Here is a 15,929-nt window from a genome sequence, read left to right as displayed (position 1 = left end):
TTCTGTATTGTTTGTAAACGTGGAGGGTGCAATTCATGCATCATACATCTAAAGCATTCCTTTTCATACGAGGCAGGGGTGGCAGTCGGCTGTCCCTGCAGTCGCAATCTAAAGTTTCCGTGAGCAGGTCAGAATGAATTTAAAGTTACCGAGAAACTGAAAGATGACAGGTACATAAAATATCAAATTGTTTCACTAATGATAACATTTTATCTTGGTAACATATATGTTCGATCATCAGTAAACTATCCGAAAGGTAGAAACATGTTTTTATTGTCTCACCTGTTTAGGATCATCCTTATCCCATTCCCACGTGCCAACATTCTCCAACTTCTCTACGTAACATGCGTTTACTCCTTTTGCTAGAATGCAGGAAAAACATTTGAGCCGTGCCATGGGAAAACCAACATAGTGGGTTTGCGACCAGCATGGATCCAGACCAGCCTGCGCATCCGCGCAGTCTGGTCAGGATCCATGCTGTTCGCTAACAGTTTCTTTAATAACAATAGACTTTGAAGGCGAACAGCATGGATCCTGACCAGACTGCGCGGATGCGCAGGCTGGTCTGGATCCATTCTGGTCGCAAACCCACTATGTTGGTTTTCTCATGGCGCGGCTCTTTTACGTATTAGACCAAACAACACTGTTATCATATCACACTTTACTTCATTTTCAAATAATATAAAACACAAGGGGATTCATGCCATACAGAATCTAGATCAGTACAACTGATGACAAGAGTGAGTGTAATGTTAATTGTTTTACATGTGTTTTTGCTCTCACAGATCCTATGAAAAATATTTTTATGTTTTAAACTATCTTCATCAAACACTCCTTAAGGCCTAGAAAGTTATGAAATTTGTTATAAAATGACTTACAAAAATGTCACATCTCATCAAAGGTCATGGGGAATACAGTACATAAAATTACATGTACATGAAACTTGTCTAACGCAATATCGATTATGTGTACACGAAACTTCCCAAACACAATACAAAATGTATTGATTATTATGTCCATAAAGCTTGTCTTACACAATACTGATTATTATGTCCATGAAGCTTGTCTTACACAATACTGATTATAGGTACATGAAGCTTGTCTTACACAATACTGATTATAGGTACATGAAGCTTGTCTTACACAATACTGATTACATGTCCATGAAGCTTATCTTTCACAATACTGATTGTAGGTACATGAAGCTTGTCTTACATAATATTGATTACATCTCCAAGAAGCTTATCTTACACAATACTGATTATAGGTACATGAAGCTTGTCTTACATAATATTGATTATATGTACATGAACCTTGTCTTACATAATATTGATTACATGTCCATGAAGCTTATCTTACACAATACTGATTACATGTCCATGAAGCTTATCTTACACAATACTGATTACATGTCCATGAAGCTTATCTTACAAAATACTGATTATAGGTACATGAAGCTTGTCTTACACAATATTGATTATATGTACATGAAGCTTGTCTTACACAATATTGATTATATGTACAAGAAGCTTGACTTACACAATATAACTCCTATTGCACATTTTGGATCTTCAATCGCTCCTGACATCAACGTGCCGACAGTATCATTTACAACTGCATCTATCACAATGTTCATCTCCTGTAACAGGAAAAATTGGCTATGTTTAACAGCATTCAGTGCTGTATTTTAAGCATTTGGTCGGAAACAGCAGTAGGGCAATATTTGCAAATCTTAATGTTTAGCGAAGTTCGTTATCTCTTAAGTTAGAGTTTTAGATCAGTTTTTATGCAAAATTGTCTGTCACAATACTTTAGACGAATCGCTGCAATAACCGCGTGCTTTTGTATCTATAAGAATACGGCATCAGAAAGATAGGACATTCATCAGTGTGAGCTTTCTCCAGCGGGATCTGCACTAAATAGTATGTTAACCAACTTTCTATAGTTTATTTTCATTGATTGAACGTATCTCTGTATGGATAACGTTGCCTTTAATATTAAGTCAAGTGTTATCAAAATGTCCCTAGGATAATTGAAGGATGTTTTTGTTAGAGAATGTTGTAGACGGAATAGTATAGTTTCCTGGAAGCTCTAAAAAGAGACTGCTATAAGTTCACTCACATCTGTTACATGCTCGATGAGATCCATTAAAAACTCACTGAGATCTGTCATAAGCTCACTGAGATATATCATAAGCTCACTGAAATCTGTGATTACCTCACTGAGATCTGTCATAATCTCATTGAGATTTCTCATAAGCTCACTGAGTTCTCTCATAAGCTCAATGAAATCTGTCATAAACTCACTGAAATCTGTCATTACCTCACTGAGATCTGTCATAAGCTCATAGAGATGTGTCATAAAGTCACCGAGATCTGTCATAAGCTAACTGAGATCTGTCATAAGCTAATTGAGATCTGTAATAAGCTCACTGAGATCTGTCATAAGCTCACTCAATTCTGTCATTACCTTACTGATGATGAAATCTGTCATAAGCGCACTGAGATCTGTCATAAGCTCACTGAAATCTGTCATTACCTCACTGAGATCTGTCATAAGCTCATAGAGATGTGTCATATCTGTCATTACCTTACTGATGATGACAACTGTCATAAGCTCACCGAGATCTGTCATAAGCTCACTGAAATCTGTCATAAGCTTACTGAAATCTGTCATTACCTTACTGATGATGTGATCTGTCATAAGCCTCTGAGATCTGTCATAAGCTCACTAAAATCCGTCATAAACTCTACGAAATCTGTCTTTACCTCACTGAGATCTGTCATAAGCACAGAGACATGTGTCATAAGCTCATTGAGATCTGTCATAAGCTCATTGAGAACTCTCATAAACTCACTGAGATCTCTCATAAGCTCACTGAGATGTGTCATAAGTTCACTGAGATCTGTCATAAGCTCACTGAAATGTGTCATTAGTTCACTGAGATCTATCATAAGCTCACTGAGATGTGTCATAAGCTCACTTAAATCTGTCATAAGCTCACTGAGATGTTTCATAAGCTCACTGAGATCTTTCATAAGCTCACTAAGATGTGTCATAAGCTCACTGAGATCTGTCAAAAGCTCACTGAAATTTGTCATATGCTCACTGAGATATATCATAAACTTATAGAGATGTGTCATAAGCTCATTAAGATCTGTATTAAGTTAACTAAGATCTCTCATAAGCTCACTGAGATGCGTCATAAGCTCAATGAAATCTGTCATAAGTTCACTAATATGTGCCTTAAGCTCACTGAGATCTGTGAGAAGCTCACTGAGATCTCTCATAAACGTAGTAAGACCTGTCATAAGCTCATTGAGATTTGCCATAAGCTCACTAAGAGATGTCATATGCTCATTGAGATATGTCATAAGCTCACTGAGATCTCTCATAAACTCACTGAAATCTCTCATAAACTCACTGAGATCTCCCATAAAACTTAGTGAGATTTGCCATAAGCTCACTGACATGTAAATTCGTGTTTTGAATAAAGTGGTCAAATTCAAATTTCAGCTTTACTACAGATAAATAATTCACTAGAAATATGCCAAACCTTTGTACAAAATTCAAACTGGCAGAAACAAGGTACTGATGATTATATAAATGGAAAGTATGTAACTTTTCCAAACTGACTCAAACAGATCAATTTCTATTAACCTATAACTGTGCTACAGACGTTATTCTGTAGCCCGATAGGTTTCCAGTGTTGCCAAATAATAGCATCTTTATACAAATGAGTCGCACCATGAGAAAACCAACATAGTGCGTTTGCTACCAGCATGGATCCAGTCCAGCCTTAGTGTGTTTGCGACCAGCATGGATCCAGACCAGCCTGCGCATCCACGCAGTCTGGTCAGGATCCATGCTGTTCGCTTTCAAAAGCTATTGCAATTAGAGAAACCATTAACGAACTACGTGGATCCAGACCAGACTGCGCAGAAGCGCAGGCTGGTCTGGATCAATGCTGGTTGCAAAGCCACTATCTTGGTTTTCTCATGGTGCGGCTCAAATACCCTTTTGTCTCAGAAATAAAACGTTGCAAATTAAAGAAAACATATAGATTTGTATAAGATATGGCGATGTCTGGTTTTAAAATTAGTCAATGAGACGTCAATATATGGATTTTCCGGACAGAATGCTACCATTTTAATCTGGATTTTATGATGCTACAACATTTAAAAGAAGGAAAAACTGTTGTGTTAGGATAACATTCATAACAACAGTTATGACTCCGATATTTATCGCATGTTAAGATCTCTAGTTAGTTTGTATAAAGACATATGTTTTCAAAATTTATTGATGAAAATTACTCGTGTAACAAGCTAAATTTATTGTACACGAGGAATGATAGTGGATTTCTCTCCGGCGCGCTTGTATTATCATAATTATGTTATTGCAGACTGTTAAACAAAATCTACACTGGGCTGCAATCAAAATCTACAAAGTCATTTCTCAAATCACATCGCAAACAAGATTGCATATTGAATGAGCTATTAAGTACAAACGAAACAACCACTCGGGACAAGACATGATATTTCTGTCGATGAAAGCCACTTATAATTTCACGGAATTATACTGAACAAGCCTTGAGAGAACCCTTCAACCCAGACAAGGTATTCATCTGAGAAAGAAGAAATATTGCATGCAAGCACATTTCAAGAAAACTTCGTGCAGAAAATTAGAAGTGTTTGTTTGTTTGGTCACTTTTTAAGTGACACTGACATGTATAGGTCACAAGGCGACTTTCCATATCTAATGAAGGTCAATGAAACATGCGGCTTCCCATGTCCTACCCACTTTTTAGCTCACCTGTCACAAAGTGACAAGGTGAGCTTTTGTGATCGCGCGGTGTCCGTCGTCCGTCGTGCTTGTGACCACTCTAGAGGTCACATTTTTCACGGGATCTTTATGAAAGTTGGTCAGAATGTTCATCTTGATGTTATCTAGGTCAAGTTCGAAACTGGGTCACGTGCCATCAAAAACTAGGTCAGTAGGTAGGTCAGTAGGTCTAAAATTAAAAAAACCTTGTGACCTCTCTAGAGGCCATATATTTCACAAGATCTTCATGAAAATTGGTCAGAATGTTCATCTTGATGATATCTAGGTAAAGTTTGAAACTGGGTCACATGCCATCAAAAACTAGGTCAGTAGGTCAAATAATAGAAAAACCTTGTGACCTCTCTATAGGCCATATATTTCAAAAGATCTTCATAAAAATTGGTCAGAATGTTCATCTTGATGATATCTAGGTCAAGTTTGAAACTGGGTCACGTGCGGTCAAAAACTAGGTCAGTAGGTCTGAAAATAGAAAAACATTGTGACCTCTCTAAAGGCCATATTTTTCATGGGATCTGTATGAAAGTTGGTCTGAATGTTCATGTTGATAATATCTAGGTCAAGTTCGAAACTGGGTCACGTGCCGTCAAAAACTAGGTCAGTAGGTCTAAAAATAGAAAAACCTTGTGACCTCTCTAGAGGCCATATATTTCATGAGGTCTTCATGAAAATTGGTCAGAATGTTCACCTTGATGATATCTAGGTCAAGTTCGAAAGTGGGTCACATGCCATCAAAAACTAGGTCAGTAGGTCAAATAATAGAAAAACCTTGTGACCTCTCTAGAGGCCATATTTTTCATGGGATCTGTATGAAAGTTGGTCTGAATGTTCATCTTGATGATATCTAGGTCAAGTTCAAAAGTGGGTCACGTGCCATCAAAAACTAGGTCAGTAGGTCTAAAAATAGAAAAAACCTTGTGGCCTCTCTAGAGGCCATACTTGTGAATGGATCTCCATGAAAATTGGTCAGAATGTTCATCTTGATCATATCTAGGTCAAATTTGAAACTGGGACACGTGCCATAAACAAGAGGACCATGATGGTCCTGAATCGCTCACCTCTTCCCACATGATCCAGTTTTAAATATGACGTCATTTTTTCTATTATTTGACATAGTGACCTAGTTTTTGAGCTCATGTGACCCAGTTTTGAACTTGACCTAGATATTATCAAGATAAAAATTCTGACCAATTTTCATGAAGATCCATTGAAAAATATGGTCTCTAGAGAGGTCACAAGGTTTTTCTATTATTTGACCTATTGACCTAGTTTTTTAAGGCACATGACCCAATTTCAAACTTGACCTAGATATCATCAAGGTGAACATTCTGACCAATTTTCATGAAGATCCATTCAAGGGTATGGCCTCTAGAGAGGTCACAAGGTTTTTCTATTTCAAGACCTACTGACCTAGTTTTTGATCGCAGTTGACCCACTTTCAAACTTGACCTAGATATCATCAAGATAAACATTCAGACCAACTTTCATACAGATCCCATGAAAAATATGGCCTCTAGAGAGGTCACAACGTTTTTCCATTATTTGACCTACTGACCTACTTTTTGATGGCACGTGACCCACTTTCGAACTTGACCTAGATATCATCAAGATGAACGTTCTGACCAATTTTTATGGAGATCCATTCACAAGTATGGCCTCTACAGAGGTCACAAGGTTTTTCTATTTTTAGACCTACTGACCTAGTTTTTGACCGCACATGACCCTGTTTCGAACATGACCTAGATATCATCAAGATGAACATTCAGACCAACTTTCATGAAGATCCATTGAAAAATATGGCCTTTAGAGAGGTCACAAGGTTTTTCTATTATTTGACCTTCTGACCTAGTTTTTGATGGCACGTGACCCACTTTCAAACTTGACCTAGATATCATCAAGATAAACATTCAGACCAACGTTCATACAGATCCCATGGAAAATATGGCCTCTAGAGAGGTCACAAGGTCTTTCTATCATTTGACCTACTGACCTAGTTTCTGACGGTACGTGACCCACTTTCGAATTTGACTTAGATATCATCAAGGTGAACATTCTGACCAATTTTCATGAAGATTTCATGAAATATATGGCCTCTAGAGAGGTCACAAGGTTTTTTCTAATTTTAGGCCTACTGACCTAGTTTTTGACCGCACGTGATCCAGTTTCCAATATGACCTAGATATCATCAAGATAAATATTCAGACCAACTTTCATACAGATCCCATGAAAAATATGGCCTTTAGAGAGGTCACAAGGTTTTTTTATTTTTAGACCTACTGACCTAGTTTTTGACCGCACGTGACCCAGTTTCCAACTTGACCTAGATATCATCAAGATGAACATTCACACCAACTTTCATACAGATCCCATGAAAAATATGGCCTTCAGAGAGGTTACAAGGTTTTTCTATTATATGACCTACTGACCTAGTTTTTGAAGGCATGTGACCCAGTTTCGAACTTGAACTAGATATCATCAAGGTGAACGTTCTGACCAACTTTCATGAAGATCTTATGAAATATATGGCCTCTAGAGAGGTCACAAGGTTTTCCTATTTTTAGACCTACTGACCTAGTTTTTAAAGGCACGTGACCCAGTTACGAACCTGACCTAGATATCATCAAGGTAAACATTCTGACCAATTTTCATGAAGATCCATTGAAAATTATGGCCTTTAGAGAGGTCACAAGGTTTTTCTATTATTTGACCTTCTGACCTAGTTTTTGATGGCACGTGACCCACTTTCAAACTTGATCTAGATATCATCAAGATAAACATTCAGACCAACGTTCATACAGATCCCATGGAAAATATGGCCTCTAAATAGGTCACAAGGTTTTTCTATTATTTGACCTACTGACCTAGTTTCTGACGGCACGTGACCCACTTTCGAACTTGACACAGACATCATCAAAGTGAACATTCTGACCAATTTTCATGAAGATTTCATGAAATATATGGCCTGTAGAGAGGTCACAAGATTTTTCTAATTTTAGACCTACTGACCTAGTTTTTGACCACACGTGACCCAGTTTCCAATATTACCTAGATATCATCTAGATAAATATTCGGACCAGCTTTCATACAGATCCCATGAAAAATATGGCCTTTAGAGAGGTCACAATGTTTTTCTATTTTTAGACCTACTGACCTAGTTTTTAACCGCACGTGACCCAGTTTCCAACTTGACCTAGATATCATCAAGATGAACATTCAGACCAACTTTCATACAGATCCCATGAAAAATATGGCCTTTAGAGAGGTCACAAGGTTTTTCTATTATTTGACCTATTGACCTAGTTTTTGATGGCATGTGACCCAGTTTCGAACTTGACCTAGATATCATCAAGGTGAATGTTCTGACCAACTTTCATGAAGATCTTATGAAATATATGGCCTCTAGAGAGGTCACAAGGTTTTTCTATTTTTAGACCTACTGACCTAGTTTTTGAAGGCACGTGACCCAGTTTCGAACCTGACCTAGATATCATCAAGGTTAACATTCTGACCAATTTTCATGAAGATCCATTGAAAGTTATGGCCTCTAGAGAGGTCACAATGTTTTTCTATTTTTAGACCTACTGACCTAGTTTTTGACGGCACGTGACCCAGTTTCGAACTTGGCCTAGAATTTTCCAAGATGAACATTCTGACCCATTTTCATAAAGATCCCATGAAAAATGTAACCTCTAGAGATGTCACTAGGAAAAGTTTACGGACGGACGGACGGACGCACGCACGTACGCAAGGACGACGGACACTGCGCGATCACAAAAGCTCACCTTGTCACTTCGTGACAGGTGAGCTAAAAACTAGGTCAGTAGGCCAAATAACAAGAGGACCATGATGGTCCTGAATCGCTCACCTGTTCCCACATGACCCAGTTTTGAGTACGACGTCGTTTTTTTCTATTATTTGATATAGTGCCCTAGTTTTTGAGCTCATGTGACCCAGTTTTGAACTTGACCTAGAGATCATCAAGATAAAAATTTCTGACCAAATTTCATGAAGATCCATTTAAATTTATGGCCTCTAGAGAGGTCAAAAGATTTTAATAATTTTAGACCTACTGACCTAGTTTTTGAACGCAGTTGATCCAGTTTCTAACTTGACCTAGATATCATCAAGATGAACATTCAAACCAACTTTCATACAGATCCCATGAAAAGTATGGCCTCTAGAGAGGTCACAAGGTGTTTTATTATTTGACCTGCTGACCTAGTTTTTGATGGAACGTGACCCAGTTTCAAACTTGACCTAGACATCATAAAGGTGAACATTCTGACCAATTTTCATGAATATCCATTCAAGGGTATGGCCTCTAGACAGGTCACAAGGTTTTTCTATTTTAAAACCTACTGACCTAGTTTTTGATTGCAGTTGACCCAGTTTCAATCTTGACCTATATATCATCAAGATAAACATTCAGACCAACTTTCATACAGATCCCATCAAAAATATGGCCTCTAGAGAGGTCACAAGGTTTTTTCATTATTGACCTACTGACCTACTTTTTGACTGCAGTTGACCCAGTTTCGAACCTGACTTGGATATCATCAAGATGAATATTCAGACAAACTTTCATACAGATCCCATGAATCATATGGCCTCTAGAGAGGTCACAAGGTTTTTCTATTATCTGACCTATTGACCTAGTTTTTGACCGCAGTTGACCCAGTTTCAAACTTGAACTACATATCATCAAGATGAACATTCTGACCAACTTTCATACAGATCCCAAGAAAAGTATGGCCTCTAGAGAGGTCACAAGGTTTTTCTATTTTTAGACCTACTGACCTAGTTTTGGACCGCACATGACCCAGTTTCAAAATTTAACTAGATATCATCAAGATGAACATTCTGACCAAATTTCATGAATCTCTCATGAAAAATATGGCCTCTAGAGAGGTCACAAGGTTTTTTCATTATTTGACCTACTGACCTACTTTTGATAACACGTGACCCACTTTCAAACCTGACCTAGATATCATTAAGGTGAACAATCTGACCAATTTTTATGAAGATCCATTCACAAGTATGGCCTCTAGAGAGCAACTTTCATACAGATCCCATGAAAAATATGGCCTTTAGAGAGGTCACAAGGTTTTTCTATTATTTGACCTACTGACCTAGTTTTTGAAGGCACGTGACCCATTTTCAAATCTGACCTAGATATCATCAAGGTGAACATTCTGACCAATTTTCATGAAGATCTTGTGAAATATATGGCCTTTAGAGAGGTCACAAGGTTTTTCTATTATTTGACCTATTGACCTAGTTTTTGATGGCACGTGACCCAGTTTCAAACTTGACCTAGATATCATCAAGTTGAACATTCTGACCAATTTTCATGAAGATCTTGTGAAATATATGGCCCCTAGAGAGGTCACAAGGTTTTTCTATTTTTAGACCTACTGACCTAGTTTTTGACCGCACGTGACCCAGTTTCAAACTTGACCTGGATATCATCAAGTTGAATATTCAGACCAACTTTCATACAGATCCAATGAAAAATATGGCCTCTAGAGAGGTCACAAGGTTTTTCTATTATTTGACTTACTGACCTAGTTTTTGATGGCACGTGACCCAGTTTCAAACTTACCCTAGATATCATCAAGGTGAACATTCTGACCAATTTTCATGAAGATCTTGTGAAATATATGGCCCCTAGAGAGGTCATAAGGTTTTTTCATTTTTTAGACCTACTGACCTAGTTTTCGACCGCACCAGACCCAGTTTCGAACTTGACCTAAATATCATCAAGTTGAACATTCTGCCCAGTTTTCATAAAGATCCCATGAAAAATGTGACCTCTAGAGTTGTCACAAGCAAAAGTTTACGCACGCACGCACGGACGGACGACGGACGCTGCGCGATCACAAAGGCTCACCTTGCCACTTTGTGACAGGTGAGCTAATAAAAAAACCTTGTGACCTCTCTAGAGGCCATACTTTTCATGGGATCTGTAAAAAACTTGGTCTGAATGTTCATCTTGATGATATCTAGGTCAAGTTTTAAACTGGGTCTACTGCGGTCAAAAACTAGGTCAGTAGGTCTAAAATTATTAAAATCTTTTGACCTCTCTAGAGGCCATATTTTTCAATGGATCTTCATGAAAATTGATCTGAATGTTCACCTTGATGATATCTAGGTCAGTTTTGAAACTGGGTCATGTGCGGTCAAAAACTAGGCCAGTAGGTATAAAAATAGAAAAACCTTGTGACCTCTCTAGAGGCCATAATTTTCATGAGATCTTCATGAAAATTAGTGAGAATTTTCGCCTTGATGATATCTAGGTAAAATTCAAAACAGGGTCACGTACCTTCGAAAACTAGGTCAATAGGTCAAATAATAGAAAAACCTTGTGACCTCTCTAGAGACCATATTTTCCAATGGATCTTCATGAAAATTGGTCAGAATTTTTATCTTGATAATATCTAGGTCAAATTCAAAACTGGGTCACATGAGCTCAAAAACTAGGTCACTATGTCAAATAATAGACAAGAGGACCATGATGGTCCTGAATCGCTCACCTATCCCCACATGACCCAGTGTTGAACTGAGTATGACGTCGTTATTTCTATTATTTGACAAAGTGACCTAGTTTTTGAGCAAATGTGACCTAGATATCATCAAGATAAAAAATTCTAACCAATTTTCATGAAGATCCATTGAAAAATATGACCTCTAGAGAGGTCACAAGGTTTTTCTATTATTTGACCTAGTTTTTGAAGGCACGTGACCCACTTTTAAACTTGACCTAGATATCATCAAGGTGAACATTCTCACCAATTTTCATGAAGATCTCGTGAAAAATATAGCCTTAAGAGAGGTCTCAAGGTTTTTCTATTTTTTGACCTACTGACCTAGTTTTTGACCACACGTAACCCAGTTACGAATTTGACCTAGATATCATCAAGCTGATCATTCTCACCAATTTTCATCAAGATCCATTGAGAAATATGGCCTCTAGAGACATCACAAGGTTTTTCTATTTTTAGACCTACTGACCTAATTTTTGACGGCACGTGACCCAGTTTCGAACTTGACCTAGATATCATCAAGGTGAACATTCTAACCAATTTTCATGAAGATCTCTTGAAAAATATGGCCTCTAGAGAGGTCACAAGGTTTTTCTATTTTTAGATCTACTGACCTAGTTATTGACCGCACGTAACCAAGTTTCGAACCTGACCTAGATATCATTAAGGTGAACATTCTCACCAATTTTCATAAAGATCCCGTGAAAAATATGGCCTCTAGAGAGGTCACAACGTTTTTCTATTTTCAGATCTACTGACCTAGTTTTTGACCGCACGTGACCCAGTTTCAAACTTGACCCAGATATTATCAAGGTGAACATTCTGACCAATTTTCATGAAGATCCATTGAGAAATATGGCCTCTAGATAGGTCACAAGGTTTTTCTATTTTTAGACCTACTGACCTAGTTTTTGACCCCATGTGACCCAGTTTCGATCTCGACCTAGAAATCATCAAGGTGAACATTCTGACCAATTTTCATGAAAATCTCATGAAAAATATGGCCTCTAGAGAAGTCACAAGGTTTTTCTATTTTTAGATCTACTGACCTAGTTTTTGACCCCACGTGACCCAGTTTCGAACTTGACCTAGATATCATCAAGGTGAACATTCTCACCAATTTTCATGAAGATCCATTGAGAAATATAGCCTCTAGAGAGGTCACAAGGTTTTTCTATTTTTAGACCTACTGACCTAGTTTTTGACCACACGTAACCCAGTTTCGAACCTGACCTAGATATCATCAAGGTGAACATTCTGACCAATTTTCATGAAGATCTCATGAAAAATATGGCCTCTAGAGAGGTCACAAGGTTTTTCTATTTTTAGATCTACTGGCCTAGTTTTTGACCGCACTTGACCCAGTTTCGAACTTGACCTAGATATCATCAAGATGAACATTCTGACCAACTTTCATACAGATCCCATGAAAAATGTGACCTCTAGAGTGGTCACAAGCAAAAGTTTACGCACGCACGGACGCACGGACGACGGACGCCACGCGATCACAAAAGCTCACCTTGTCATTTTGTGACAGGTGAGCTAAAAAAACGACGTCATACTCAAAACTGGGTCATGTGGGAAGAGGTGAGCGATTCAGGACCATCATGGTCCTCTTGTAATATTTATAACATTTTCAGGTGCTTAGGTAGAACAATCGAGCTTCCACAGGCCACTTGGATAACTTCCTCACCTGACAGGATTCCACATTCCGATCGAAATTTCGAACCCACTGTATAGTGAGGCAAATGTGATTTGTCACTTTGGAAAAAGCACTCTTTCCTGACAGCCACCTGCATCAAGAAGTGAAAACAACAAGTTACCCCTTTTCTTTTTATAGCCGCTTCAAGTAGTCCTACAACTTCTTCACCAACAACACCGTCACAGTGCATATTCTTTGTCCACCTTACCAAGACAGCCTTTGTTAATGACAGTCGCTGACAGGGAAAAGCAAACGTAAAACCCATCGGTATCGGTTCAGGTGTGTTGAGAAGATCCCTCTTCTTCAGGAAACGGTGCATAAAGGTCACCAGGTAATCGAACAACTGTAACAGATTAAATACACTTCCAACAAGAAATATCTTTAAAAATGATGGTCGGCGAATTGTAATAAGGAAAGAAGTTTATAAATTTTTCATCTAACATTCATCTTTCATCTAACATTTTTCAAATTGCAAAACTAAAACCGCACTTTAACAATTTAAATGTTCTCTTTTAATTTTTCGCAAAGGTTTCGTAGGGTTGCAATTTTGTTTCGTTTATCCTTAGACGAATAATTACAGCAGTATTCGATGAAGAATTCATGAAGCGGTTCATGAGAAGAGGTCATTAAACGTGTTTATATTTTTAGCTAATTGGTCCCTATCCCCATTTGTAACAAATTAGCAGGAGACCTTACGATATTGTTACACATCGAGTTTGATAAAAATCCATTAGTATTTTAGTGGTTAATGCGAAAAAGGCATATCAACTTTTAGCATAGTGGTCCCTAATAGGGCCCAAGTTCCTATATAAATAAATTTGGAAGAGGACCTTATAATGATGCTCCAGACCAAGTATGACAAAGACCACCAAGCTCTTCATGAGACGCTGTATAAAGGCATTCTAGTTTTAGCTCTAGCAGCCCCTAAAAGGGTCAAATGTCCCAGCTGAACAAAGTTGGCTGCGGGCCTAATAAAGATGCTACAAATCAAGTTTGATTAGAATACATGAGAAAAAATCAATTAAAGGATTTTTTTATTTTTATTTATTCTAAAATAGCCAACTGATCCCGCTTTAACAAATGCATATTCGCTATTCGAATCTTTTGACAATGACGTCACACCTATAAAAAGTGAAGGTCAAGCAAAACATACAATTGTTATTATTTCAATATTTCTGTTTCATAAGCAAATTTTGACCACATAGCAAAGTTTGACCGTAGTTATATCCCATAGATAAACTGTATGCAACGTACCTTCATTTCAGTGTAAAATGAGATTTCAGTCATTATATAGCATATATATAATGAAACAGATTTCAACTGAGTTCAATACTTGCATACAATACAAAAAAAAAATATTCATATATAACAAATCAGTTAAATAATTTGTAACAAACAAACCTTTTCATATACAGACGACAATTGTAACAAGGAAAATCTTTTAAAAAGCACTTCTCTACATAAAAGACTCTTATCACACCCTTATTCATGTGATCGCAGACCGTATTCAGCTCTTTCTTTAATTTGATAATGTTGGTATTGAACAGGTTTTATCATATTTATTAAACTTACTTATTATTTTGAGATATATCAATATCTTGCTCAATATATTGAGCCAAAGTTAGCTTTAAAACTGTGAGCAGCGTCGTTTAGGATAAACGCTTTGTCTACATTTCACTCAGCGTAGCACAGTCAACAGAGTGAAAGAAATTGACACTCTCGTCCAATCAGGCAGAGTGTTGCATAAATCTTCCGTTTTGATAAATTATCTATAATGCGTTATCAAGTAGTTTGATTGGCAAACTGAAGTCACGTGGCATAGGAAAACGAAAACGAATTTAGACGGCGTCGCCGAAAAATACAGGAGTGGTACTAACACCCTATGAAATCTGGTTTTCTTAAAATGTTTTATGGACCAGAGATTAAAATTTAAGATCGACTGAAGCACTTTTCTGACAATATACAGGCAAAGATCCAAACAGTAAGTACTTGTTGTTAACAAGCATAAATAAACGATGAATTAGGAAAATAAGCGTAAAGGCTGGCACATTTTTTAATCATCGCTGTTTTTTTTAAACCAGTAAATCGTAATGCGGAAATTATTAAAAAGCTAACATTATACAGCTAGTCATGCATATATTTGAATTTAAAATATGCATAAAGTAAAAAATTCTGAAGTGGTAACATTCTTTTCGTTACACAGACTGAAAGACGTGAATTTATGAAACTGCTTGCAATAATAATGCGGATGCAATATTTTTTTTTTGCATACTAGGAGATAAACGTGTGACGAAAATTGGCAACTGCATTGTTGATTTCTTCTCATCTTTTCTTGTTAAAAATGCATACCATGGTGTATTTTCGTCAGATAACCATAAAATTACAAAGATTTTGAGAAAGAAAAAAAATGCAGATAAATACAATATCGTCTTTAAATATCGTTTTATTAACTTTAAGAATTACAAGATTCTGTTCTCGTCTCAAATCATATTCTTTAGATGCATCGCTGCCTTGTTGACGCTGAATGTTGGATTTTAACGAAGTTCCATTAATGTGGACAAGCTCATATAGTACTGTCCCTAGAGGATAGGTTAATGGTCGACATATAATTGTTCGGATTCATCTGTCAATCTGCCGCACTAAAGCAATAAACAACACTGTCATTTAAATGAGGTAGAATTTGTAAGCTACTTTGTTCAATCCTATCTATTTTGCATCGACTATAAAGACGGATCTTACAGCTTAGAAAATGGAGGCCGCGGCCAAACTCGGTATCCACCCATGACATCCTGATTAGGAGTGTGACGCTCTACCCCAACTCCACACATATACTAGTGCAGCTTTAT

The 15,929-nt window shown here is 37.3% G+C and overlaps 1 protein-coding gene across 1 annotated transcript in view; it reads right to left on the bottom strand.

The window, feature by feature from the left end:
• Window positions 1-15,929, bottom strand: part of LOC123546218 (hexokinase-2-like) — a 92,907-nt gene that overhangs the window by 12,566 nt on the left and 64,412 nt on the right. Inside the window, exons 15-17 of the mRNA XM_053550579.1 lie at window positions 13,205-13,426; window positions 1,540-1,639; window positions 283-362 (exon numbers count right to left, since the gene is read on the bottom strand). Of these exons, the coding sequence (XP_053406554.1) occupies window positions 283-362; window positions 1,540-1,639; window positions 13,205-13,426 (402 nt within the window). The remainder of the gene's footprint in view (window positions 1-282; window positions 363-1,539; window positions 1,640-13,204; window positions 13,427-15,929) is intronic.

The sequence above is a fragment of the Mercenaria mercenaria genome, chromosome 9 (genome assembly GCF_021730395.1).
Source record: "Mercenaria mercenaria strain notata chromosome 9, MADL_Memer_1, whole genome shotgun sequence".
In the NCBI taxonomy this organism is placed as follows: Eukaryota; Metazoa; Mollusca; class Bivalvia; order Venerida; family Veneridae; genus Mercenaria; species Mercenaria mercenaria.
Note: the sequence above shows the minus strand (reverse complement) of the source record. Positions and strands in the feature narration are given on the sequence as shown.